We start from the raw sequence: 27808 nt of genomic DNA, 5'->3' as shown, positions 1-27808 counted from the left end.
GGCTACTATTTGGAATGACTGGCTGGTTTGCTATTATTGTCTCCAAATCGAATCAGCTTCACCTAGGTTCGGCTCGTCGACAGGCGCGAGGCATATGCGGCCCTGGCAATTTGCGCCCGGGTCCCAGTTTGACAGCTCCTTTTTCCCGCACTGAATGGCAAGGGCGTGAGCCGTACTTTGTACCGTGCTTGCTATCATTTTGCCGGTGACTGCATAAGAGCTACTAATCCATGATTTACTAATCGAGCGACAGGAATGGACCACTGCTCGAGGAGGAAAGGACGCACATCACTACCTGCCTTCCCCTCTTCCCCGATGATCGCATCCGCGCGATCGACCATTCCCTGATATCATACTTCCCAGCTGAGGTACATTGCAACGCGTTTCAGAAAGATGAACAAATTGAGCACCGATCGTATTCGTTCAATGGCGATGTGTAGCCATTGAACCCGAAATGGAGAAGTGGCCGAGACCCCCGCAATAAGAGAATCAGTTCAACGGTGTGGATCAGCACCAATTAATCCGAAAGTCTGAATCACCGATGGATCAGGTTGAGACTTCCACTGGTACATACTAACTCTGGCAAGAAGGCACGTCTGTAGATGCTCCAGCTGGATCCGTGATTCGCCAGTGCCTGTCTCTGAAATGTGGTGACGAGACTTACCATACGCCGCTTCATTACCGGTTTTATACCAAGCCTCGGGTAAAATAGGAATTTTGATAATCCCGGTGAGGTTTCGATTCCCAATGCGCCATTAGATCCTCTACTATTGCTGCTGCTCTCTATCGTCTGGGTGCACGAGCCGGAGTAGTATCCTCAATTAACCTTCCTCTTAGCACATTTCTTCAGATGAAAGCAATCCCGGGATTCCCCCGTACTGATAGACAGCGGAGACTCGGGCGAGAACGGCAAACAGGCTTAGAGACCTCGCCCGGCCATGTGAGCAATGGCTTGTCTGAGCCTCTGATGTCTCTTGACTCTCGAGATCGGTGTCAACGATTTATTCCGGTTTCAAGCCATCTATATGATGCCTAGTGTGCTACTAAATTTCGGGACGTGTCCGGTCCAGACGGGATGCCCGAGTGTTCGACCTCGAGTCCCGCCCCGCCGAGGAACTCCTATATGCGGAACGATGTGGATTTCTGACTCGATGGTGGCTCATGGCGCGGTGTTCCTGTCCGAAAGCGGAGCAACCAGCTTATGTAGCTACATTTTGTAGTTCTCACTTGCTGTTTTCCGGACTCGAGCAAGGGCACGGTACCCAACGAGGCCCAAAATCGGCCCGAATGGGTCTCTCAGTCAAGCCTCCGAAGCGATAAGCATAAGCAAGGGACGAGATACGAATGCGCACGGCGTCTCCTCTCATGCTAAGCAAAGGACGCATTGACTACGGAGCATTCTGTAGTACTCCGAAGGAGCTTTGATGCTGATTTCTGATGTTCTCTTCTTAGCTTGACGGCTTGACAGGTTGATAGGTTGATGTTTTGCTCCATGCTGACGGTACATCGCATTCTTGCATTGTCTTGATAGTCTGAGAGTCTCAGATGCTCCGTTCTCGGCCGAACATCCTCATTCTTGCTCATGCGCATACCCGATAGATGCCGGAGCACCAACAGCGATGACTTCGCAATGACATGGATGGCGGATCTTGCTGACCTGTACCTACTCAGCGAGGCATTGCATGAATCATTGGCGGCCAGAAACCAAAGCGATCGGCTGTTCGAACCCTACAACTGAATCAGACACTGTCTTTGATACTCTGGACCTGATCAGTGATTCGTGCAGAATCTCATTGGAGGAAATATAGATCTAGAAATGGACGAAATGCCAGCCCGCAGTGAACTAGAATCTTGGCTCGCGACGCGCAGTAGCAAATTTAGACCGAGGGAGCTCATGTGGATGTCATTATCTAGGTACAATTACGGCGTATCTAGTCGGCAAATGCAGAACGTGTACTTGTAATAATACTTGCAGGGATCCAAGACCGGAAATTGTCCACGCACGAATCAGATTACTCTCGACGCTCTGGTAGAATCAGCCTCGGAAGCATGTTAGATGATTAGATCCCTGGTGGCTTGGGAAAGAGAGTGGACGAGTACTGTGATTGGGTCAGTTGGAGGGTGGAGAAGCTGGTTACTACCTTTTTAGCCGTTGGACTTGTTTCTACACAAGTACCTGTACTTAATTTCCATGCGATGGTTTTATTTACTTCCGGCTGCAAGACACATTCGTCTTTATACATCTCAGGAAGATGCAGGATGACTATAAGGTGAACGTCTCAGGCGTGATTCTTAACGTACTAAGGTATGTACTTGCAGGCTAAGGTACTTCAAGATCGCATCAATTGACTGCGTTTTGCAGAAAGGGCTTCCTTCGAGAATATCCTTGGCCAAAGTTTAAAAAAGTGAAAAGAGAAAGCTAAACTCCGTCCTAGACCCGGAATTACTGGTAACGGTAATACCAACGTAAGCTTGAGGTTCATCATATGGAAGCGATCATGTACAGGGCTGTTTGAACAGGAAAAGGTGGAATAACTGGACAGTCAAATAACGCATGCTTCCCACAGTGAGGAGAAGTTTAAAGGCAATTTCAGGAGACACACCCGAGGAATAGCGCATGTAGCAGGGAATTCAGTTACAGACTGACTGTGGTGTACCGTAGGTGGGGAGGTGTTAGGTTACCAGCATGGAGCAACAGATTCATGAAAATTACCTTTCGCAGCCAAACCCACTTGAAGCACATGGATATGCATGGTGTAAATGGTCTTGCGCTCTTAGATTCTAGGTCTTAGCAACATGGTATGATTTATTTAAGAATCATCAATTACCAGACGCATAATAAGAAGATATTATGCTTCTGCGCCGCCTGGKGTTGAATTCCCTTCTGATTTCTTCGTTCTTACGGCGGGAAGTAGGAAAATCTCCAGACAGATCGTTTACCTCAGTGCCCCCAGATCTGTGTAGCAAACCAAGTCCAAGACCCCAAGTCCTCCGTAAGTTCCTCCACCCTCGTCATCCATCTTCATCGTTCCCCTCCTCTTCCGTCTACCATCCATCCTTCTTCCCCTTCGCATCATCCTCTGGCAATTTTGCTTTTATTTATCCTTTTCTTTAATTCATCACTTGAATCCTTCCCCCCTCCTCCTAGCTCATCCTGCGTTTGGACTGGCTGTCCGGAGTTTCTGCTCATCCTCTTTTTTTTGACTCATTCTTTGCTTTTTTTCTTTGTCTTTTGCTCTGTGCTTCGATCCTGCCTGCCCTCACCCATTTTTATCCGTACACCTTAATTCTGCTTTGGCCATGTGCGTCTGAAGGGTCTAGCCTCCTGCCTCTAGGCTATTACAAGCAAGAATCACAAGAGAACAAAGCAGCTGTTCCCTCATAAACCAATCGGACACAGTTGACCCAAGAAGAAAAGAATCTAGACAAGAGGGCAAAAGTACTTGCATTTGATCAAGGTAAGCTGCTTATTGAGCACTGATCTTTTTCTTGCTATGTCGCTTTTTCTTTTTTTTTGTCTTTTCTTTTTCCAAACCCATCCATCGTTCGGACTTCGGGACTTTTGATCCTTCATTCCCAATGGCGTAGGTCGTCTTACTCATATTACCACCCTTTAGGTACTACGACTAGTTCGGTCCATCCATCTTCACCCAGGCCGCCGCTGCTCGTTCCAACGAACAACCCTCATTACTGCATCGCCGTCGAGCAGACCCTAGTCAGATAAAGCACTAATCGGCTTTCTGCACCTAGAATAATCTAGCAGCCGATCGACAAATCAATACTTCCGACGAGGGTTTCGGGTCCCGTCGTTTACGGCGGGTAGAGTGGAATTGCTCGTGCTGCATCCAATCGACCACACACACAATTATTTCCCCTCCCCTGCTCGCTCTGTCCTCCTCCGATTGCTTCCTTGGGATCTCGCAGCTCTCTTTCTTATCTCTCGCGCTCTCTTCGTCCACCTTGCTATCTGTTTCCCTACTCTTTCTGCTTATCTTTTCCTCGGTTTGCATTCCTTGTTCCAATAAGGAGACGACAGGGTGCATTTCAGCCCTGCCACGACGGGATAATGTCGGGGATGAGCCATGGAGGAGCGCCTAGAGCAGCGCGACCGACTCCATCCGCTGCCTCCACCACCTCTGGTTACGACATCGCCGACGCTGACCGATCATCCTCTTCCCATTTCCATCACACCTCCCAATTGTCTGATGATTTCTCTCTTGGTTCTCCTATCAGTCCACCCGACTCCGCTCATGTCCAGGACGGTTTGCTCCAGGACTCTCTCTTTCCCGAGTGGAGGAACGCTGCTCCTCGGCATGGGGTCGAAAGCCCAGATGAGATGCAACGGAAGGATCCACTGGCTACTCAGATATGGAAGCTCTATTCTAGAACGAAAGCTCAATTACCCAACCAGGAGCGCATGGAAAATCTCACCTGGCGCATGATGGCTATGAGTTTGAAACGGAAGGAACGGGAAAGGCTCCAGCAGAATCGGTATGTTTCTGATGATTCAGATGTTTGGACAACAGCGTTGTCTTGAAGTCATGGTGGACTTACCTTATTTCTCTTTTACGATATAGCCCATCGATGCAGAACGCTGGAAGCTCGGGGCCGAGCGGTATTGCCCAACTCCGTCAGTCCGACCGCCCTTCCTTTGCGCGGCCATCGACATCCACCGATCTTGCCTCCGACCCCATGAACATCGACGACTTCATCGTTCCTATCGAGTCGCCCGCCGATCGCCCTCGGTCACCTCCAACAGATAAAGGGGCGACCTCATCCATGGCGATCCCCATCAAGTCTCGCAAGGAACAATCGGCCGAATCCACTCCCGTGCCAGCCTCCTTCCCTCACCCACCTCAAGACCAGCGTAGAAACAACGAGTTTGGCTATGTGCCCCGCCGCGTGCGCAAGACAAGCATCGATGAGCGTCAATTCTTCAATCTCCAGATTCCCACTCGGAAGCGGCCAGCCGAGTCCTCTCCGCAGGTGCCGCCCGTGTCGAACGCCATGCTGGCTCAGGATCCCCATTTGTCGGCCGGCGTTCCTGATTATACCCTTGATACTGCGTCGTCGGGATTTGCTCTCCACCATAACACCCAAAACCACCACAACAACAATAACCTCACGTCCCCCGGTGTCCCCTTTGGGTTGGACACTTTCACCTTGGGCGAAGATCCGATTCTCTCCTCGGCCGGGCCTTACCAGGCGCACTTTACTTTCTCTCCCAGCGACTCTCCTATGGCATCGGCCAACCCGTTTGCGAACCTATATGCGCAGACCCCAATTGCCTCATCGCTGAATTCGACCGAATTCTTTTCACCCCCTCCGTCGGGGTACCAGTCCTCCGTATCGACACCTCAGCCCACATACGATGGAGATCACTCCATGTATTTTGATATGCCTTCGATTGACGCTCGGACCCAACGGCGTATCCCCAACTACGTTACCCACCGTTCGAACTTGTCCGCTTCGCTGCAGCCGCGGTACATGTTTAACAACAACACCAGTAGCGAGCAACAGCACGGGATGCCCCTCGCCAGCAACCCGTCGTCCTCCGTTCCTTCCCCTGCCTATACTATCCCTCAGTCGCAGCATGTGGACCCGACGCAGGTGTTGAACCCAAGCGATTTCCCCACCTCCAACTCTCATGCCGGCATATTCTCGTTCGGTGCAGATTCTGACAACGAAGACGATGATGGTAACAACTACTCCGAGCGCGCTGGCCTGGCTATGCCCGCAGACTTTGGTGATGACAACGCCGGCGACGTAAACGGCTTGCACTGGGAGGGCCAGTTCCCCGGATCTTTCCACTCGCTATCTGGATTCAGCGCGCAGCACCGGAAACATGTCACGATCGGCTCGGCAGACATGATGGACACTCCCAGTGAGTGGAACCAAGGCGGCAGTCTTGGCCGCACGCACGGATCCGCTGCTTCGGTCAGTGAAGTGCGCAACCGCGAGCAGGACCCTCGTCGTCAGAAGATTGCTCGCACCACGTCGACCCCGAACACCAACCAGCTGCTGCGCCAGAGCATGAACAATACTTCCCACACATCGCCAAACACCCCTCCGGAATCGGGACTCAGCAGTGCTGTTCCGTCCCGGCCGGCGAGCCCTGGTGGCTCTAAGAATGGCGATCAGAGCAATGGGCCAACCACCTGTACCAACTGCTTCACTCAGACCACCCCACTGTGGCGCCGTAATCCCGAGGGTCAGCCCCTCTGTAACGCCTGCGGTCTGTTCCTCAAACTGCATGGAGTGGTCCGTCCGCTGTCGCTGAAGACAGACGTCATCAAGAAGCGAAACCGCAGTAGCGCCAACAGTCTTGCCGTGGGCGTCTCTCGTTCGTCCAAGAAGTCCTCCCGCAAGAACTCCGTTGCGCACGTCTCCATTACGACACCTACTTCGAGCCGCGCACAGAGTGGCACTACGTCCGAATCTCCACCGGCCGTTCCTGGAGGTGCGGCATCGGCCGCTGGCAGGACCGCAGCTGCGATGGGCAAATCTGGCGTGGTCCCCATCGCGGCAGCACCACCCAAAGCTGCTCCTTCTACGAGCGCTGGACAGAGCCGTAGCACCGTTCAGGTGGCCCCCAAGCGCCAACGGCGTCTGGAGAAAGCCAGTGAGACGGACGGTGCTGATGACAGCAACAAGCCCAGCACTTCGTCTGGCGGCCGGTCCAAGGTGGTTCCATTAGCACCTGCCATGCCTCCGGCAGCGGTGAACCCGGCCAATCATAGCATTGCTGGTGGTCAGGGTGCAAGCCAGGAATGGGAGTGGTTGACCATGAGTTTGTGAGCTACAACGCTTTCAAGCCTCATCGCCATTTACTTCTTTTTCCCTTTTTTGCCCGTTGAGATATTCTTCCTTACCCTATGACTTAATAGACGTGATGAATTACGCTCAAATCTGAGATCAACAAGATTGTGGGGTTAGTTGCTCGCTAGACGAACAAGGTGCTTGGGAGTGTTGACCGCGGCCTGACTGACCAACTGCACCTCACGATTCAGATTTACGACTATCTTACGACTGAGGGTGCGGCAATCCTGGTTTCTCAGGCACAGTCGTGGGTGGTATCTTTATCGTTGATATGAGTGATGCGATGCCTCTTTTCTTTGGGTTGATGTGGCCTCGGTGAGCGGGCGCGATACATCTTGATACAATGCATCCTCCAAGCCTCGATCTCAGTAGCATGCCGATAACGATTCGACTCTGCTCGTGCCAGATCAGCCTCTCGTCCGCGGTGTAGGACCGGGAGATTGGATACACCAAGCTTGTCTACGTTTTTATGTTGATTTGATGATTTCAGTTGCTTGATACAATCGCGTCTGTCCGGACCCCAGTCTTCGTTTTATGTTTGTGTCTTTCGTTTCGTTTTTCGGTTTCTTTGCATGTCCGTCGAGACTTGGGGCCGGCAGAAGTGCGCATCTCTGTTTGATTGTTTTCACTATTCTGTTTGACGGTTCGTGAGATTATTCTTAATTACATAGACTATGCCGAGCTTTGTATCGGTCAATTAAAGTGATTCCTGACAAGCCTTTCCATGGAGCGCATGCCAGACTATGAAGTCACCCTGCACGCTGTACGCCTGCGTGGCCATGACATCACTCTTTGAGCAAATATACCTCTTTTACCCTCTTTTACAATATATAGCATGCTCACCTAGGTATCAAGACAAGCATCAAGATCATCCATAGCCACGTCTCAATTCATCGCTGAACAAATCTACTCACCATGTCCGGAATGGCAGTACGTCTCCCCACCCCGAGGACATACATCCATTGACAAATACCAATACCAGGGCGACAATCGCTCTTCCTACGAGGGTAATGTACCCTACCCTTAGACAGTTCTAACACTAACACTAACACTAACGCCAATGATGCAAAACAGAAGAAGCCACCGACCCCATCACACCCACCCTGCACAACCCATCCCAGTCCTACGCCGACCACACCCAGGAATCGGCCAGTAGTGTCGCGGAGAAAATCGCCGAGGCGATGCAGCCGGGTTTGTACTCTCCCTATCCCCGGTTCCCAGCTGGCGCAGTCGAATTGACTTTGACGGGCGGCAGGCGATAACAAGAGCACGACGAGGTTGTTGTCGGATACGCCGACGGGGATGCGGGCTGGGGAGTGGGAGGCTTCTGTTGGAGGGGGGGATAGACGGCGGGATCGGGAGAAGGAGGAAGAGGGGAAGGGTGTGTTGCAGGCTGCGCAGGAGGCTGTTGCGAAGGCGTTGGGGGGTGGGTCGCGGGGTATGTTTCTCCTCGTTTTTCGTTACTGAGGTTGCTAATGGGTGTAGGGGCTAGTTGAATGGTTGGGTTGATCGATTAATACTGTCTGGGCGTGGGCATATGGGACTTTGATAGAAGTACGCAGTACGCAATGTCATTCTTTAAGTATTGTGAAAGAAGAAGATCAGCGACACTGTGCCTGGCTATAGCTGTACTCCAGGGCATGCAAAAGTCCCATGACATGAGCCCCAATGGAAAAGGTCACAAAGAGATGCCATATCGTATGCGAGTGGCCCCAGAGATCGAATGCCCCCGGGTACAGACTCTCAGGAACTCTCCTCTGCGTTGCGTCAGCAATCTTTCCCCTCTTAATGCAATCGAGGGAAGCCTACCTCCCAGAAGAAGCAGCCGATGATCAGAAACAACCCTTCGAGCAGGTAATACTGCACGCCTATCTTCCAGAGATACGGCACGCCCCACAGCACGCACGCATGGCCGATTGGCGCAAACGCGGAGAGACCGGTGCAGATGAAGCTGGCTAGGCGGAACGAACGCCATTCGGGACCCCTAAACCGCCGACTGAGGAGGGCCACGGCGGTTGCGGAGCTGAAGACCAGGATCTGCAGGGATCATATATCAGCGTTGAGTCCGCGACTGTGATTATAATTTGGGCAGGGCACTGACAAGCGACCAGTAGAAGTATTTCAGATTCGGGTTACAATAGAACCCGAAATGCAGTCCGCTGATGAAGTCGCCCAGAATGAGCGCGATAATCCCGACATAGTCGAGCTGGAGCCAACGGTGCGCGACGGCTGCGGAATGGCTCAGCAGGGTGTGGTACGTCGTCGATGTCAGGAGGCAGATTGAGGCCGTGAGAAGCTGCAGCGAGACGATGGACCAGTCGAGGTTGGAGAGGTTCTCATGCTTTGTGCGGATGTACTCGTACAGGATGCCCTGGGCCGAAAGCAACAGGATGCCCGGGATCAGATGCGAGTAGATGTTTCCCGTTTCGTTGTGGCAGTAGAGCCAACTGGCGAGGCAGCTATAGTAGGATCGGCTCTCGGGACGGTATCCTGAAAAGATGAACGGGTTGGGGTCGTACCATGGCGGAAGCTGTTTGATGGTGAGGAGGGTCTGTTTCTTGACAAGTTGCGATTGATCATGTCCTCCGCTCAGTGCGATCTCCTTGATCTGTTGGGAGCGGATAATCCGGAAGCGGAGGAGCCCATTGAAGACCATCTTGCTGTTGTTTGTCCCAGGAAGAAGCTGTCAGGGGACATACTGAGAATATAGGTCATGCTGAGGAAGCATAGAGGATTGTCTAGGGGTAGAAATAATGGCTTAAAGCCTTGGTGGTAAAAATAATAAGAATGATCATCTCCTCGCATCCTCATTCCTCCCATTGTCGGATCGTCAAGGTCCACTTCTCCCAATACAGAGAACCATGAGGTTATGCCGGCAATTATGATTGGGAGATCACAAAGAAGACAAGCAAAGCAACCACTACAAAGTCCAAACTCTGATTGGAGAGAAATGATAAGTCAACAAGGCTATTCAGGGGAAAGAATGACCTGCCGCATGCGAGTTACTAACGTCAGTGCTTGGCTGGTAGCAAATGTATGCCATAATCTACAAAGTGTCGAATCATGATCTTAGTGTTTCTGATCTTCAGACGACAGTATGTCACAGTATATGGCTTCCTGCTTTAAGACATACAATTGTGCCTTTCCGGCGAGGTGAAAAGCTGCCTCAGGCTACACTCACGTGTAGTCACGTGACTCTTCATCAAAAAATCAGATTGGGAATGGAGATATCCCCAAATGCTCATTGGCTCTGACATCCTCATCACCATATAAATTTTCTAAAACAAGACTTATTATCCTTCTACGCTCGCAAAGGATACTTGTCGCATAGAAAGTCCCAAATTGAGACCTTTGTGCGTGGTTCAAAGCGGAGAGTAAAATTGAGTATCGCGGCCTCGATTTTGGAACATCTCCCCGTCAAAGCATTCCTATCTTAGCACCCAAAGTCTATATTCCGGGGTTCTGTCATAATGGGCTCCAGCACGAAAAAGAAGGAAAAGAAGAAGGATTTCCAGGTAAGCATGCCATCAGCCTGCACCAGAGCATTACTAACGCATCCCAGAAAACGAAACTGAAAGTCGGCAAAAACAAGGCAAAGCCTGAAAACTTCACCGACACAAGTTTCCGAGCCAAAAGTACGCAGCCTGACTCTGGCGCATGTACATGCATATGGAAGTGCCATGCTAACGTTCCATCGCAGCCATCACACTCAACCAACAATCCCTTCACATCGCCGCCCCATCATCAGACGCCCAATTCACCCACCATGTCTCCCTGCTTTCTTCCAAATCCGACACTCAGCGCCGCGACTCGCTCGCGCACCTGACCACCTCCTTCGTCTCAAGGCCAGTAGACTCCCCCCTCCCCCAGCCCGTAAGCGTCCTCCTCCCCACCCTCCTCCCCCTGATCCTAGACGCAAGCTCCAGCGTCCGCACGCAGCTGCTCAAGCTCCTGCGTGCATTCCCCGCCCACGACATCCAGGACCACGTCCCCCAGCTCCTGCCCTACATCCGCGCAGGCATGACCCACCTCGCAGCCGACATCCGCGTCTCGGCCGTCGAGGTGCTCTCCTGGCTGGTGGACGTCGCAGGCGAGGAGGTGGTCTCCTGCGCGGGCGGCTGGATCAAGACGCTGAACTGTTTTCTGTCGGTGCTGGGCTGGCACACGGAGGAGTCGTCCAAGTGGTCGGGGAGTCGGGCTTCGTTCGGCAAGTCGGGCGCTAAGGGCCAGCCGATGGTTAAGGTGCTGGGCGCGCTGGCGGTGTTCCTGCAGGCGGGGATCGGGCGGCCTGACGACGGCATGGATGATTCTTCCGATACCTCCAACGAGGTGTCAGGGTGGGAGTTCCCGCTGTGTCATGCGGCGCAGCATATGGTTCCGCAGGCGACGGCGCCGTATGTGCATCTGAATCTGTTCGGGCAGCCTCGCGACGAGGAGGGTGAGATGTACGAGACGCGCGAGGATCGGTACCGCGTGTTTGAAAATCGGTTCCTTGGGGCTATGCAGCGTGGCTTGGAGGGTGCGCGCAGCGAGGGCGGGGAGGTGGGACGGGCTTCGGCGGGTGTGAGTAAGGTGCTTAAGGAGGCGATTGCGTATGGGCCGGGGCCGTGAAACCTGCCGGGGCGCTATAAACTTGCCGAACATCTATGCATCTCGCACATCAAGCAGGGTCGGAAGATCTCGACACCGACGACCTATCTGATCATCCGAAGCCTCTATAATCTGCTTCGAGGATCACTTTCAAACCCGATGGACAGTACAGTCACAAATAAGAATGACTATCAGACTGGCCTATGTGTCTCCAGGTCAAAGACGCCTCGGAACAGTGCGCGCAGGCGGATACGATAAAATACTACTCCTATCGGTGGCCTACGACTGAGATCAGAATCAGGGATCATCATGTCATACCAGTCCTGTTACTACATAGACAAGCGAATGGAACTACGTCAAATCCGTTTCTCTAACATCCCGTCCTTCCCACCGAGCATCTTCTCTTCCCGACCCCCGCCCTCCCCCAAAACCTCCTCCGAGCCCGCATCAACCCCATCCACCGTCCCCCTGCTATCGTAAATCTCATCCGCCAGCACAGCCCGCTCAATCAAGCTCTCCTGCGCCGGGAACCAAAGCGACAGGCCGATATAGACGATACTCGTGCCCACAAACCCCAACAGCCACCCAAACTGATACGGATGGATCCCAACCCCCACATCAATGCTGCTGTTCACAGACGCGATCAACCCCGGTAGATTCGGCGCCACGCCAACCAGGAACGCGGCGAGGGCGCGCCAGTTTATCCCCCACGCGGAATACCGATACGTCGGGTTCGAGGGCTGATACAGCGCCAGGGTATCGTACTTTCTCTGCTTGACGAGCCAAAAGTCCCAGAGCATGATTGCGCTGACGGGACCGAGGAAGATGGCGTACGCGGACATGAAGTTCAGGAAGCTTCCCGCGGACGCGAGGATCTTCCACGGGACGAGACACCACGACAGCATCGCGCAGATGATCTGCCCGCGGCGCAGGTTGATGTACTGCGGTGCGAGCGCGGTCAGGTCGTTGGCGGCGGAGATCGAGTTGGCGGAGATGTTGACGCCCAGGGAGGCGAGGGCGAAGGAGAAGGCGGCGAAGAAGCGGCAGGCGCGGCTGGTCCAGTGGCTGATCAGCACGATCGGGTCCCAGGGGATATCGCCGCCGTAGCGCGCCTGGCCGGCGGAGGAGGCGGCGATGCCGATGAACGATATGAAGGTGAAGACGATGGGGAGCATGGGGATGTAGAGGAGCTGCCATTTGGGGCTGACGCGGGAGTATCGAGAGAAGTCGGACTTGTGTCGGTGTTAGCATATCGGTGTCACCTCTGGGATGCGTCACATACCTGATTCACACTGAGCGTGGCATAGTTTCCCAGTACAGACGTCATATTCGCCAGGAACAGCCAGCTATACTTGGACCCGGAAACCGTGGGCTTCTGGTCAAACATTGCTCCGCCGCCCTCGGCCACGAACGCCCAGACGAGAATGGCCAGCCACGCAATGGGCACGATGATKGATTTGGCGATAAACAACCACCGGACTTTATTCGGGTGGATGCACAGGAACGGAAATTGCACAATAAAAAAGATTAGGTATCCCACCATCCCAGCGGTCGTGATGCCCTGGTCCTCGGGGATGTCATTCTTCAACGTCAGGAAACTCGGCCAGATGGCGCCGATCATGCACCGCACAGCATTGCCCCCGTTGACATTCTGTATCGCAAACCAGAAGATCGCCAGAATCACGCGAGAGATGATGGCGACGTAGGAGCCCCAGAAGCCCCAGCTCGCGCGGGCGATGACGGGAAACGGGATGTGATAGATGGCGCCGACGGCACCATTGGCGGCAATGACGAAGGAGATGATGAAGAAGGAGATGGCCACGATGGCGAGGGACTCGCGCCAGCTCAGCCCGACAGCGATGATGCTACTGGCGAATTGCCATGTTGCGGAGTTGAAAGCATCAGAGATCCAGTACGCTGTGGTCAGAGTCAGTAACCCAAGACCCAGATTATGAATTGTTGTATCTCACCGATAAAACTCAATGGCCCCCATTTTCGACGGTGAAGAGGGACAGGATCAAGATCGAGGTTGGTCCAGCGGGCATTTCCCTCTGCGAAAGCCGACTTGGGCTGGGCGACACGGAGACGGGTTCGCTTGATTATCATCGTGGGACGATGGAGTATTACAGTAAGACTAAGAAATGTTCAACAAGAGATCATGTGGAGCCCAGGTCAATAATGAAGAATTCGAAAAAAGAAAAAGCAATTATGATTGCATGCAGATGGCTTATCAAGGGAGGGGTGATGCAACATCGAAAGTACTCTGCGTCACCATCCATACACCTCAGTAGGGATATTCTGTCGCTGTCTATAAAGTAGACAAGGCCAATGTCATTAATCCACTTTCCCCAGGATTTTGAACAGGGGAGGCTACCTATATATCTATCCCAATCATCAAAACCATGACTGACTCCCTCGAGATAAGCCAGCTCGCCATGCTGATAAGGCAGCTGAATCCCTGCAGGCCAAGCGCACTGTCGACTTATCAGTTCACCGTCTCATTGGCGAAATTCTCCTTCGGTGTAACGCCATTAAAAGTCTGATAAGAATCCTGTCTGATCTTTAAAACTGAACCCAGTGTGGCGATTCGTGCAGATCACTTCGCGTCCCTCAGGGTCCATAAGTACCTAGAGCAAGATCATCCCGGTAGTATTGATGGCCTCGTTATTCGGGTCAACTGTCTTCGAGGTGTTGACTTTCCACAATTCCTTCATTAGATTGTCCTTGTCTTCGTTAAAAGAGGATCAGTCCTTCGAAGAAAGTTTCTGGAAAGGCAATGAGAGGATCATTTAATTCATGTACTTCGCGCCAGACTAATCCACCAAAAAGTGGCTCAGGATTCAAAGGATCAAATGCCCAATGCTAATGAAAATGGGATACTATGAAAACTTCAGTATCGTGGCCAACCATTAACCTGACATTAGTGTTGTTAACAGCGTAGCCCGTTCATACACTAGTTCTGGCCGCTTCATGACGGCATATTGAAACACGTAGAGATCCCAGGTTACTCCTTCTCTCCAGGAAGTCTCACATCCTCCCATCCCCTCCCATCACCAACACCAGGCAGACTCCCCACACGCCGGATCCCCTTCCATTCGGTAACATTCATCCACCCAATCTGCTGCAAGCCCCCAAACCCGCCGATCCAATACACCTGCTCCACTACCATCTTCGCCCAGTAGCTCGAATGCGGCGCCCCAGGCTTCCCCGGCAACCAAGCACTCGCATCCGGATGCGCGCGCAGATAGCACTCCTCCAGCGCTGCCTCCGTATCCCGATGCACAGGTGTATCAAACGGCTCCACGTACCCAATCAGCGTGACACGTGGGAGACCTGCTTCGCTAAGGGGGAACCCGGGCACGACGGGCTGGGTCTGATTCAGGTGGTCCCACCAGTCGATTGCGAGGCTGATGTTTGAGCCGGCGGCGGTGTTGCGGAAGGTTGTTGAGACGCGGAGGGCGAGGAGGGTCGGGTTGCCGTCGCCGCCGTTGCTGACGTCTGCAGGGAGGTATTCGTCGCAGTCAGCAATGTACTCTGGGAGGCTGATGGGGAGACCGGCCACGGAGGCTGGCACGTGGGAGTTGCCGGGGAGCGGGTCGGGGAAGATGGTCGAGACGGTGCCCGTTGTTGAGAGGGCTAGGAGGCGACGGGCCATGAGTGTCGAGGTGAACCAGGATGGTGCTCGCATTGTCTCGGGCTCGCCGAGGTGGATGACATCACTGTGTTGGACATTGTCTTCCGTCGGTATCGACGAAACAGATTGGTCTTGATATGGGTCGCTAAGAAGCACCTGGTTGATGGTACTGTCTTGCGAAAGGGCCGAAGGGATAGCGGTCGCTTGCAGAACATGACCAACAAGAAGAGCAAGTGCGGAGAAAAGGGTGGCACGACCCATGTTTTCGAGAGCGATAACCTGAAAGACTGGCTGGCTGGCGAGATACTCTGAATGTAGTCTGTCTGTGGAGATATCAATGAAAATAGTCTGTAGAAGAGAAGAGGTCGCCCCTTTAATAGCCCTGTTGGTGTCACTAACACGGCTTTGTGCAGATGACCACAAGCAGAGAACGCGTGAGGGGAAGGAGGAACATGCTACCAGCCATCTAATCTTATCTGATGGGGCTAGTCCTCAGGCAGCTAGGCTCCAACTCAACCTCGGCTATAGAAACTAGAAAGTCTTAATATCAGGTCTACAGTCCTACGATTCTCTAGTTAGATGTCTAGCAGGGAAGATGGTACAGTATAGGTCAGAGAGCAATTCTGCATCAGAGTAACCACGATATTCACCACCAGTCCACCACTGAAGTACAGCTCTTCAGATTCACTGATCTATTGCTCTAGTAAAGTACTATAGTGAATGTTGCTATTCACAGTACTAGCTGCTCTCTTTTGTTCTCTTCTTCATATGGCCATTTTTCGCATACCTATCCTAATCAACGCACACCTTGGATGGGAAGTCTACTGGCCTCAAATCCAAGCTCCATTGAAGCGTAAGCGGACTGATCTTATGCTCCGGTCCAGTGAAGACAGGTAAGATCAATCCTTCGATTACTTCCTATACCCGTCCCGTCTAATAACCCCGACCTAGTTGTGTAGAAGAGGGCAAAGAGGGCAGTGCAATGGCCCTCTGGTAATTCCTTTCGACGGGCTTTCCCTTCGACCGGCGCGCCCAGGAGGGCAGATCGAATTCAGTACCGCGGACTTAGAGTACATTGCGCCGTTGTGGAAAGTCCATACCAAGGTTCAAGGAGAACTGCAAGGGACTCGACCATGAGCAGGGTCCAAAGCGTGCACCAGCGGGCCGTGCTCGAAAATGACCAACTGTGGTGCTATAGGTTGGAGTCCCCAGTCCTCCTGATTTCGTACCAGTGTGGAGCCTCCGGGCTCAATCTGCACAGTCAGTGCACTCGTGTCGTCCCGCTGGAACCCCCTCTCAACCTTAATATGCTCTTTCAAGCTGTCGGCGGGTTCACTGCCTCGGCTAACGGGACCCACAGAAGGCCTGGACGTTGTTCCAGGAACATCCATCTCGAGGTGGATCAAGTGTAACAACGTCGTCGAGGCGCTGCCGCAGTTGGCCGCCCAGCTTCATGACCTGCTCAGCCCCTGGTGTAGGCTGAGGCCATCCAGCAGCATGCGGAGGATTGTCTCCGACACATGCTTGGCMAGCGAGCCAGTCGGCTGGGAGTCAAAGATCTGGATGACCTCGAACAGAAATGTAAGCTGGACCAGGACGTCTGCTTCTGAATTACTCTGCAACAGGGAGGCTCGCCTCAGTAATAGCCTACGACGCTTGCAATCATATAGCCCCCATACGTCACGAATCCGAGATGGACCTGGATCTCGATGGAGCGCGGCCGACGGCAGGAAAGATCCTTTTCACGCAAACTTTCTCATTACCTCGAAAGCGCGACAAAAAATCACGTCCGCACATTGTTGGAACCCGACTAGTTAAGAAGAAAAATAGACGCCATGTTGATGCCTGTGGCACCCAGCCGGGCCCTTTGACACTCTTCTCCAATCAATGAGGCCATCCAACGCGTTAGGTCTGCCTCTGAACGGACTGCAACTGTCCCAAATATCACTCACTCACTTCTCATACCGAAACCCAGACACCAGTGTTCCACGGACTGAACCACCGAGCACTTAACAACTATCCTGATAGGGTTCCCATCAGCACCTTTAAACCTGACCACAAGTCCGACCCGGCTCTACGCCCACTCATCTACATTAAACTTGACAAGTACAGTAAACCGTACCTCCTCTTGTCGAACCTAGCGACCAATTGCAGGACATACGTCCACTAAAGCCAATTCAATAGAAAGAACTCTAGGGGAAGCGTGTCATTCCACCAAATACAAACCCTTCAAGGATGTTCAAATTATTGACGGTAATGACCTGGTAAAGTTCGCATACAAACATCTTCAAGCAAGAGGTGTTACAAAGACCTGGGGAATTATGACACTGCAGGGGCTCAACAGCTTGGGAAGAACCCAGTACAGGATCCACCTATAGCAGCGACTGGCAGTACGGCAGCAACTGGCAATGTCACCAGCACCGACCTGCTTCACAATCATGACCTTATCAACATCATCTGCCTGCTCCAAGACTGACACAGAAAGTGTCGGAGATTTCACAGGATATCACCAGACTCAATAAACTCCTCAGCAATGAGGAGGCCTGATCGGGTGATTAGATTTACCTAGTTGCCTACGAACGCCCTTTATGTTGTCCTCCACGTCGTCGCTCGCGATGGTCCACCCGATCACTTGGGCTACTATCGATTGCATTTACCCCCAATGGGGGCAAAAACGTACGGTTTGCTAAAGCCAAGTATGACGAAGGAAAGAGAGCTAAGGATTACTTCTTACGGCCCAGAAGTGGCTGTGGCACTTCTCGTACTCCTCCGTTCAGCCGATGAAGGCATGACAGAACTGTCTATCGATTTCATACGGCGCGCACATCCTCGAGTTATTGTCAAATGGACAAGGATAACAGGATCTCGCGGCTGGGGCGTGCTGAGCTCTTCATGAGAGACAGAAATGGGATGCCAACACTACAACAAAGCGAGATATCCAATTAACGTTTCACATGTTTATTACCTGAACTTTGCGCTGACTATATCCCCCTGTCCTGCCACTACCAACAACCAACGCCTTCAGATCCGACGACGGGGTCTCCTGTGGCAGCACTGTTAGCACGTCGTAATGTGATTGTTTGGCAGCCCAGGTGACTCAAGTTCACTGCTCGTCAACTATCTCTGGTGACGAGATGACGGAGATGACGGACGGCTAAGGCTAACGCGACCGCTGGTCCAGCCATGTCCGTGCCTGATGCCTGACGTGCGTGAAGGAGTTTGTAGGGGAAAGAGCAGGATGTCGAGGGCAGCAGTGGGCGAGTGGCTTTTAGCGCCAGGCTGGATGGGTGAACCAGTGAATCGCAGCTGTTGTATATTTTAATCTCGTATCCTCTATTTTCATTCTATACCTGGTTTGCTCTTTCTGTACTCTTCAAGAGCATTAACACTTTACCGTACTACGTAGCTCGGTGGCCAGTTGTAGAGGTGCCAAAGTATTTTTCCAGGCCTTCCGGTTTTACCCGTTGCCCAGGCTGCCTCAGGCTGCAACCCTGTATTGACTCACCGGTGAAGCCTCAAATCCGAAATTCAACATGTCAGCTAGCTTCAAGATGCGGTKAGTCACCGAGTGGCGCCAGGAACTGCTGGTCCTTGAATCTTCTGAGACCAGGCAGCTGCCTCTCGCCGAAGAGATCCGATCATGCCACTAAGTCAGCCAAGAATTATAAGAGTACTTAGGTGATTAGATTGTGATTGGCTATCCTGGGTGCGTCCAGTGCATCACTGGATGCTGCTGATGGCTAACAAACATAGGGAACTTGCAAGAATTCTGGGTGAGCCAGTAGGACAACGTTGTGACCTAGGATAGATAGATATGCATTCCTTGCCTTGCCAGGAAGATGGACCGTTCCCAACCGCTGCTCCATCCAACAAATTAAAAGAAAGCGGACACAAAAAAATATAGATAAACCATGACAAGACCGTTCCTAGCCCGCCACACTCCGTTCGTGTAATAAGACCGACAATAGATGCAGAGAAATGTAGAAATAGATGACAAAAAGATGGACTAAGCGGTAGCTCACAGGGACAAGAACCCACCCTGGCACACATCGTACATCAGTAGATCTGCTGGTAACAAAGCCACTGAAACAACAGGTCGAAGACGTAGATTTCAACGCAGACAACCGTCTTAAACTCCAACAACAGCAGGGTATATACACATGACAACCCAGAGATCGTTTTCTCCAAATGCAGAAAAGAAAAACTCGAGATAAAGTTCGCTGCATGAAAGAAATTTTCCCACCAGTTGCCTGCGTTGTTCACCTCTGCGCCGTCGGAGAAGCCTGAAAAGAACGTCACTCGATCGACGAGATCATATATGAAATAAAGAGAGATATGATGGACTAGGCCATACGCTAAAAGCCACTTTTCCTTTCTACAGAAAAGAAAAAGACAAAAGAGATAAGGAGCCTGACAGCTGAATGCTTCATCAACAAAGCTAGCCCAAGTACTCCGATCGCACGCTCGGGTTGAGCGCAATCTTCCTCGCCTCGCTGCCACAGCAAGCACGCTTCATGCCAGCTGGTCCAGACAAAGGAGCGCTAACAGCCAGGAGACTGAGTTGAGCAGCGGAGAGAGACTGAGGATGTTTCGGATCAGAAAGTGCATCGCCTATGGATCGATCCGAAGCTTTGCTCTCGTTCCGCGCATTGAGGTCCATCAGGTGGCGGACATGGTTCTGCCAAAGAAGGTCCTCGGAGCCTGTGCGGCCACGTTTCCGGCATTGCCGCTGAGCCGTCGTTCCTTGTTCAAACGTCTGTGCAGAGCGGGAAATAGCCCCCGACAATTCACAAAGGCTTTGAGCTGCCTCATGATCAACAGGAGTACCCAGGGAGATATTGGATAAATCTGGGACCTGGCCAACTGCGCCCAAGTAGGCCTCGGGCGAGCTGTAGAGGTCACCAAGCGGGCCCTCGTCGATAGGAGAGGCGATGGCCAAAGCCTTCCGACCTTCCTTGAGTGAGTTGCTGGTGCATCGGAGCGTTGCCTTCACTGCCAAGCGAGGCTTGCCGGAGGCGGAAGTGCCCAGGATGGAGGAGACAGGCGCAGACCCGGAAGAGCAAGATGAAAAACTCGACGATGACAGTGTCGACACATCGGAAATCATCGAATCAGGGGATGACGCCGAAGACGTCGAGCGGGCCAGAGACGACCTGCGAACCACGGTCGGGTATCCATCAAACGTGTTAGCCTTTTGGCAAAACGCCAGCGACGGGCGCTGATCGAGAGTCGACCGCGCCATGCACACATTTTGCACTTGTGACATAGCAGCGCAGATGGAAGCCCGGCGGCCACAGAAGGCGCTAGCACTCGCAGCAGGAGTGGTAGCAATGACCGTCTGAGGCGTCAACTGAGGCGTTGGCAGCATAGGTGGTCGCGGTATGGAAGGAAGAGACGATGCTCCAGTTGACATGGGCGAGTACCGCTGATATGCCGATCCCTGATTGTAGACGGATGGCGGGCTGGGGTGGTCACCAGTCGACGGGGAACGAGGAGAAGGTGAGTCCGATACAAGACCAGATTCGAATCCTACCATACTAGTGGACGTGGAAGGCTCCACGTCCACTGTGTCCAGTTCCGGGGTGAGCTTTGGGATGACCGTTCGCCAGCACTGGCCTTCCCCAGTGAAAGGCCCAGCAGCTCCCGGGGTGTACTTCAGGACGATGTCCGTCCAACGCTGAAAGGTGGCTTCGGTAACGTGAAGTCTCCAGCCAATCGCTTCAAGAAACATCAACTCGTTCTGATTGATTTCCGCAGTATTCAAGCCGGAGATCTTGCTCCAAGCACGGGCAGAGTAGTTGCGATCCTGTAGGTACTTTGACGCAAGGATCAAAGCGGCAAGGAACATGCGACGGCCACATTGCATGGCACGGCAGACCGGTTTGCTCCGGGGTTGTTCCTGTTCCGAGTCGTAGCGAGGCACGTGCTCCTTGATCTTGATCAAATAATACAGGGCAACCTGCAGAGTGCTGTAGCTGGTGCGCGACCGACGGAGAGTCTCCTGAATGAAAGTGCGAAGGGGCAAAACCCCTTTGCAGCCTGTGGCAGAGTCGCTGCGAGATGCAACCGCTGACAAGGGCCAGATTATCTCCACAATCTGCGAGGCGGTGTCTTCGTGGACGAGAGCATTTAGCTTTAGGAAGGATGGGAAATCAAGAACAGGAAACAATTACTCACCGACGAGATTGTCAACAAAGTTGACCTTCCGATCCGACTGTCGCAAGAGGCACGGCGGAGGTCGGGCACAACTGACGCCGCTGGACTGAGCCACGCAGCTGTTGGTGCGCCGAGGATGTCTCCGCAGCTCAGGCGCGACCGCCGCATCGGTGGCTTTGGGCAACACACCCCTCACACCGCCACGCGAGCTAGTCGCAGAGGTCAAGATTCTTCCAGCCACCTGGTATTCGCCTTCATTTTCCCAGATGACATCCACCGGGTTCGTAGAAGTCGAGGAGATGGAACTCTGGTTGGATACACAATCCAAGGAAAAGACGGAAGAAGATGAGGAAGACGCCGAGGAGGAGATCGACGAAGCATAAGGATGCGCATAGGGCGCTTTGTATTGAATGCTCGGGTTTGAGTCCCTCAAACCCAAGACGTCCATCCCTGTCATATTCGGGATAGTCAAAACCGTACAACCTACCCACCACTATCCGAAATCAGAAGTAGTCTCGGTTGGTTATACGATCCTTGGAACCGAATATTGAAATAAAGGATGGGCGATTTGAACCGTGATATTGTCAAAAAACCGTTGCGCAAATAACCGTTAACGAGGTACCAGTAAGACAGATACCGTCTTTTTGTTCACAGGCGACGGCGTGCCTTAGTTATGAGAGATCGCCAACTTGTCAAGAAAAAGGTGGCGATGAGGGAGGAAAGGAGGTTAGGGATTCAAAGTAGGTATGGGCGTCGAAAATAGTAGGAGTCGGAAGAGGTCAAGGTGTAACTGAAGCGGGATAGAGGGAGAGTGTTCAACGTCCACGAGTCCGATCACCGTTCGTAGAGTCCGTAGTAGATCAAAAGCCGAGATCACGTTTGAGAAGTACGCGTAGGTCGCGATATACCGACATAAGCTTATTTCAAAAGTGATAGATACTGTATAGGTCTGTTGTCTAAACAAACATGACAGTCTTGTCGGAGGCTTGAAGATCTGGGGCTGAGGATTCTGCGAAGCTGGCGATCGGAACAGAAGAGATCGAGTAAACAGGGTACATCTTGACCATCTAAAGGGTATGAAAGAGGCTATATGAGGGTGCCGATAGAACGGCGGACTAACCAACAAGCAGGCAGTACCAGTGGAGGACTGATGCTTGTCCAGGCAGTCAGCTGTTTATCGGGTGGCTAAAAAGGACGAAGGGTTCGGCGGGATGAGTCGTGAGGCTCGACTAGGCTGAGGCGACAAAGAACAGTCAGCAACCGATCGTAGTCAGGTAGAGGATCTCTTTATTTTTGAATTTAGAAAATGGTGCGATCCGAAGTATGACTCCTTCCTCCCAAGAAGTAGACCCCAGCAGGCTGGAACCGAGGAAACGCTGCCTGATGACTACCTATTCTTGTGGAGGGCGGAGCAAATACTAAGGGTAGGCAGAGCAGTGACTAACTAACCTGGGGGTGGGCGGCGAGTGCTAGGGAAAAGTGTGAAAAAGAGAGAAATGCGGCGACTTCCAAGTACAAGGCTTTGAAAGAGGCCGTGGAACAAGGAAAAGGAGATATTGGAGGGAAGATGGGGAAAATAATGTTGAATGGCGAAAAGGAATCAGAAGATTTTGGTTACTCACATCCGTCTGTACCTGTGGCAAGACACTCAGGTGGCGGAATTTCGGGGGTGGAGGGAGTCAAAGAGCGGATGCAGGGACCACGCTTTTTTTTGCCAACGAAGGCGAAAAACGAAATGAGCGGAGAGTAAGTAGATAGTACTGATACAGGCAATAAAAAGATGAGTAACAGAAGATTATATCATAAAGGAGCAGAGCAGCGGAACTCTAACAGAAAGGAGGAAGGGACGTCTTCACTCCGTCTTGCGAGGGAGTCGTCAGTAGTAGTAGGAGTAGATAGACAGGAAGCGGGCGACTTGACAGTTGTTAAGGTAATCAGGGCGCGATCGGGACTGGGCTGGACGGATGCGGATGTCATGTATGACTCCTCAGCCAGCTTCCGAGATAGGGGATGCTCTGTAGCATTTCGTCCACCGTTACGGAGAATAGGAGACACTCATCAACCCTCCTGTCAAATATTCTACTATGCTCTGGTATATTTTGATATATCTTGAAGAAGTTGATAGTCTAATGTATTCTTCAATAGGTGAATACTCTAGGATTCTACCTAAGATACTAACTAGTTACACGCAACACCATCAAGTTCATTCGGAGTTTAAGGTAGCGTTCAGCTTGTATACCTCTCTTAAATCACATAAATAGACAAAGATATTGATTCTCAACATCCTTGATCGCTTAAACTTATATTATTATCACAGTTAGACTTGGCAGTGACAGACGATCTTCTAGATGCCTGCTCAGTAGGGGTATATCTACTTCGCACAGTGGACCTAATAATGACTATCCTTATGATCATTATAATGAACATTATTATGAACTTACGACTGCAACTAGTCTACCTTATGGAGTACGTTTGCTGGCAAGAGTGTCGTCAGGATATCATGATTTCGCGATATCGGCTAGGCAAATGACAGGATTCGAATAGGTTCCTCCACGTTTCTAACCATGCTACATGAAGGCGAAATGAATCATCACTATAGGCCACCGTGGGATAAACCTGCCGCTAACTAAACCTGGAGTGCCACAAACTGCATGACTGGGCTCCCCCCGACGGCTGGGCGAGTAACGGACTCAGAGTGAGGGTAATAAGATTTCCTAGATTTCCTATCCGGTTTGATTCTGCCGCTCCTTCACAACGGGTCTAGAGTTCTTGGTGGTCAGCCAACCAACCACCGGGCCGTATTTGCTCCCAGCCCACGCCACTTTTTTGGTCAGGATCTGGTGCTGCTCCCAAAGGCAGTGACACATCCTGCATCCATGGTTTGAGCTGGTGCGCTTGACTCCATGGAGTACCTCTTCTCGGAGGAAAAATGTTGGAGGCAGAAGGCCAGAGATGATTACTTCTTTGTCTGGCTTTCGTCTTGAGTCACGATGGTCATGAGCGCTTCTGCCTCCCTACTCGTACAGATGCAATATTTGACTGCTTGTTGGATTTGATAGACAACATAGTAATATGGAGCAGGGAGATAACATGACAACTGTACTTGTGGAACCATCATGGATAGAAACTCTAGGCAGCAGAAAACCACCACTGGTGMACAAGAATCCTCCTCTCCACCATCATGAGTAATGAATATTATCACCTTGTCGCGCTTAAGGATCACCTGAGCTGACAACCACAATATTTGTCTGATTCGAAATAGGCAGCTCATCTCTCTGCCTGTTGTTTTTTTCATTCTACGCTCGATTACTCGACTATTGCAAGGTGAACTATTAAGAGTGGATAAGTCACGGGGGGAGTACATGAGTAGTGCAAGAGGCTGTCGTAGGACAACAACTGACACGACACATTAAAATTAATTAATGACAGAAATCCTTCTAAAGGTTCACCACCCAATCATGCAGATCTAAAACAGAATAGATACTGTATTGATCAAGACTAATTCCTCCGCGCGATCCTCCAGTCTCAGATCCAGATCAAGACTTCCCAGCTATGTCATGCTGCGCAAGGCGGAGCATAATCATGTTAGAGATTCAATAATAATAGTAGCATCTCCTTGATCCTCAGCCCACCTCTAGCAAATCTCAAAATAGTCTGGAGGTCAAGCGCTGTGCCTCAGTCGCTGCGTCATGACTCATACCGTCATCGTCGTCTTCGCCACCAAGTCCCACACCCTATGCCCAGTACGGCTTAGCGCCGCTCCGAAAACAGTGCCATGGAGAGGGGGCTAGAAGCCTGAGGCAGCCTCCAATCCCACACGGAGTATTTTCTGGCGACGAATTCACTAAGCCTCGATTGGTCGGTGGAGACGGGCGTACCTTCCATGAGCGGTTAGACTTGGTTTCTGAGTTGGCCTCGAGTTCAGATKGCGAGAGACCAAGAGATTCACGTCACTGGCTTGGAGGGAACAATGAGGACGGTCGACGTCTGGGGTACTTTACCGAGTGCAAACTACTAGCTTTGAGTAAAAGATAGCTCAAGATATCTGTAGATGTATCATAAACAGGTAGATCAACCTCAGAAGGGAGAAAGCTTAATAAATCCCTCAGCATTCACAAGGTTCACACGAGTCCTCAATACGAAAGGATATATATTCACAATCAAGTCCACCAGGCCAGCTATCTTTGTGCCCTAACAACTAACAAAGTCCTGAGCGAGGACTCCAACAACCTGTATCTATCGAGTAGCCTACAGAAAACCTAAAGTCACGGCCGAATTTCGCTCAATCAGATAGCCTAGATTTGGTCGAGGGAAAGGAGGTACAGTGAGGCATGGCACTGATTAGGAATCATGCATAGAGGTGCATGCACGTGTATGTACTTGTTGATTGCTACTCCGGATGAGAACCTAGAACGAAAGGTCGGTACTTTGGACACACAGCTTCATTGGGCCAACTGTCATGCAGCTTGACATCTTTTTCGAACTCAAAATGCTACAGCCCATACAATTGTAGTTGGAGCAAGGAGTCGGGGTCTATCGAGTTTGATCACAGTCCACCTACGAGGACATAGAGGGTACACGGGAAGTAATATTTCTACCATCCATTATGAAGCATGCCAGCAAACCATAAACGTTCGTATGCTGTATGAGAGATGATTACTTGATTATGATTTAGAGCATACCAGAGTGCTAATGATTTCTTTCAAGCTCTCGACCAGGAGGGTGATTTCTTCCTCTGATGACCTGTCAGCAAGCTCCCACAGGTTTCCAAGTGCAAACTCACCAGTGTTGTAATGCAGCATGCTGATCCGTACTACGCCATCTTCGACATCCTCCAAACCTACGATATCCTTCAACAGCCGGTGACTGTACATATGTCCATTGCGGAAACAAAATCGCGTCCGCCGCTCGACTTCTTCAATGACCTTTTGGCTCTTGATGCCTTGCACTGTGAAACTGATTACCGGGACGCGAAGCTCCTTGCTTGCTGATGGCTCCCCACAGATCGTAATCTGATCCTCGCTTCTAAGATAGTCCAGCAGTATCGCCTGCAGTTTCTCTTCATAAGCGGCGATCTTGTCCCATGTAGCTGCAGGATTGGGTCCAAGGTATTCAAGCACCGCAGGAATACTCTGTGTCGCTTCGTAGCTGGCGGATGCTAGATTGAGCTTCAGGTCCAGCGTGTCTGTGCCTTTGAAGAAATGGCCAAGGCTGTCGATCTGATCATGAATCCGAGACGAGACGTATAGCTGAGCAATGTGCGGCCCGTAGACCTTGTACCATGAGAACGCCTGGTGGAGAAAACTGAGCATTCTTCCGCTGGAGCCACCTTCACCAACTTACATAAATATCGACATCGAGATCCTTCACATCTACCTGACGATGGGGTGCAAGCGCAACCCCATCCACGCAGAGGAGAGCCTAATGAAAGACCCATATCAGTACCTGGCAAGAAAAAACCACCATCAAAACTCACTCGTGGATACTGGTGAACGAGCTCCGCAATCTCCTTGACCTTCGTGATTGTTCCCGTGATGTTTGAAGCATGTGGGCAAGCAACGAGCCTCGTCTTCTCCGAGAGCAATTGGCTCAGCTCATCCAAATCACAAACAGGGTTTGTCGGATCCGATGCCGACCACCACTTCACTTGCAAACCCAGCCGTCCGGCGATCCGAACCCAGGCGGCTATATTGGCTTCGTGGTTTAGCTTCGAGAGCACCAGCTCATCGCCGGGTTGGAACTTGAGTGCGGTCGAAAGGTTGTGCAAGAGCTGAGTTGTTGATATACCCAGGCAGATCTGAAGTAATGGGGTCAGAGCAAACCACTGCTACCAGGGTCAAAGAACTCACCTCATCAGGACTCGCATTGATAAACTCTGCCGCCGCCTCATAGCCCTTAGAAAATGCGACGGTGGCTGCCCGAGATATGCCGTAAGTCGCTCCCAATTGAACATTGGTGGTAGAGAGGTAAGATGTAATCCTGCCCTGGCATCAGACCGGGTTCAAGCGGAATTTCAGATGGCTCACGATTCGATCACAGTGTCCAAAACCTGGCTGCCTCCTGTCAATGGCAGTTTGGTCAGCGACTCGCTCGCGATACAGTGCTCACAAGACAAGATCGGGTCAAATCAAACCTGCGTTGTCAAGCAACACCTGCTCTGCGTTCAAAGCAGGAAAACGAGTCCTAACCAGTGTAATATCAAATTCTGAAGCCATCTCTGCCGATGATAGACGAAACTTGGAATAAGGCAGAATCAGATCTGGTCACCATTGATAAGGTGATCGTCAATACCTCTGCGAGAGGGGTAACACCCCGCTGCATAAGCGATGGCACCAAAGCACCAGAGCATAATCAATTCATAGCGCGATACTTCGTAGCACCTAGTCCACTCAGCGCAAGATCCTCAGCTTTTCGCAAAAAATATCCAAATATGCAAAGTAATATGCATTGCTTCCAACGGGGGTATAGTTATGCCACAACACAAGAGCCCAGGAACCAGCCGCAGCGAACCAACGAACAGCAAGGAACACCGGCAATGAAATTAAAATAGACCTTGCAAGACAAGACCAAAATATGAAACCATCAACGCCAAATCCCCTTCTAGCAAAC

General features: G+C 51.6%; 8 protein-coding genes across 8 annotated transcripts; 3 read left to right on the top strand and 5 right to left on the bottom strand.

Annotated features, from left to right (window-relative positions):
• Positions 1–4066: 4066 nt before the first annotated feature.
• Positions 4067–6798, top strand: Asppvi_009193 (GATA-type transcription factor; the record flags this gene model as incomplete). Its single annotated transcript, XM_043305051.1, has 2 exons — positions 4067–4491; positions 4578–6798. The coding sequence occupies 2 exons, from the start codon at positions 4067–4069 to the stop codon at positions 6796–6798; spliced, it is 2646 nt and encodes an 881-aa protein (XP_043160986.1).
• A 936-nt stretch (positions 6799–7734) lies between these two features.
• Asppvi_009192 (uncharacterized protein) lies at positions 7735–8315 on the top strand (the record flags this gene model as incomplete). Its single annotated transcript, XM_043305050.1, has 5 exons — positions 7735–7749; positions 7802–7826; positions 7894–8010; positions 8075–8257; positions 8305–8315. 5 exons carry the CDS (start codon positions 7735–7737, stop codon positions 8313–8315), a joined length of 351 nt encoding a protein of 116 aa, XP_043160985.1.
• Positions 8316–8420: 105 nt separating this feature from the next.
• Positions 8421–9475, bottom strand: Asppvi_009191 (hemolysin-III family protein; the record flags this gene model as incomplete). Its single annotated transcript, XM_043305049.1, has 3 exons — positions 8421–8576; positions 8629–8856; positions 8921–9475. 3 exons carry the CDS (start codon positions 9473–9475, stop codon positions 8421–8423), a joined length of 939 nt encoding a protein of 312 aa, XP_043160984.1.
• An 814-nt stretch (positions 9476–10289) lies between these two features.
• Asppvi_009190 (IPI1/TEX10 family protein) lies at positions 10290–11430 on the top strand (the record flags this gene model as incomplete). Its single annotated transcript, XM_043305048.1, has 3 exons — positions 10290–10334; positions 10382–10454; positions 10520–11430. The coding sequence occupies 3 exons, from the start codon at positions 10290–10292 to the stop codon at positions 11428–11430; spliced, it is 1029 nt and encodes a 342-aa protein (XP_043160983.1).
• A 335-nt stretch (positions 11431–11765) lies between these two features.
• Asppvi_009189 (nucleobase cation symporter-1 family protein) lies at positions 11766–13515 on the bottom strand (the record flags this gene model as incomplete). The annotated part of the gene is made up of 3 exons (XM_043305047.1): positions 11766–12641; positions 12692–13326; positions 13380–13515. The coding sequence occupies 3 exons, from the start codon at positions 13513–13515 to the stop codon at positions 11766–11768; spliced, it is 1647 nt and encodes a 548-aa protein (XP_043160982.1).
• Positions 13516–14413: 898 nt separating this feature from the next.
• On the bottom strand, positions 14414–15304 carry Asppvi_009188 (uncharacterized protein; the record flags this gene model as incomplete). The annotated part of the gene is made up of 1 exon (XM_043305046.1): positions 14414–15304. One exon carries the CDS (start codon positions 15302–15304, stop codon positions 14414–14416), a length of 891 nt encoding a protein of 296 aa, XP_043160981.1.
• Positions 15305–19481: 4177 nt separating this feature from the next.
• On the bottom strand, positions 19482–21656 carry Asppvi_009187 (putative G1/S-specific cyclin Pcl5; the record flags this gene model as incomplete). Its single annotated transcript, XM_043305045.1, has 2 exons — positions 19482–21154; positions 21221–21656. The coding sequence occupies 2 exons, from the start codon at positions 21654–21656 to the stop codon at positions 19482–19484; spliced, it is 2109 nt and encodes a 702-aa protein (XP_043160980.1).
• A 4199-nt stretch (positions 21657–25855) lies between these two features.
• On the bottom strand, positions 25856–27414 carry Asppvi_009186 (putative aminotransferase; the record flags this gene model as incomplete). Its single annotated transcript, XM_043305044.1, has 8 exons — positions 25856–25858; positions 25882–25934; positions 25983–26490; positions 26543–26620; positions 26676–26996; positions 27049–27178; positions 27226–27259; positions 27333–27414. The coding sequence occupies 8 exons, from the start codon at positions 27412–27414 to the stop codon at positions 25856–25858; spliced, it is 1209 nt and encodes a 402-aa protein (XP_043160979.1).
• Between the last annotated feature and the right edge of the window lie 394 nt (positions 27415–27808).

The sequence above is a fragment of the Aspergillus pseudoviridinutans genome (genome assembly GCF_018340605.1).
Source record: "Aspergillus pseudoviridinutans IFM 55266 DNA, scaffold_6, whole genome shotgun sequence".
Lineage (NCBI taxonomy): Eukaryota > Fungi > Ascomycota > Eurotiomycetes > Eurotiales > Aspergillaceae > Aspergillus > Aspergillus pseudoviridinutans.
Note: the sequence above shows the minus strand (reverse complement) of the source record. Positions and strands in the feature narration are given on the sequence as shown.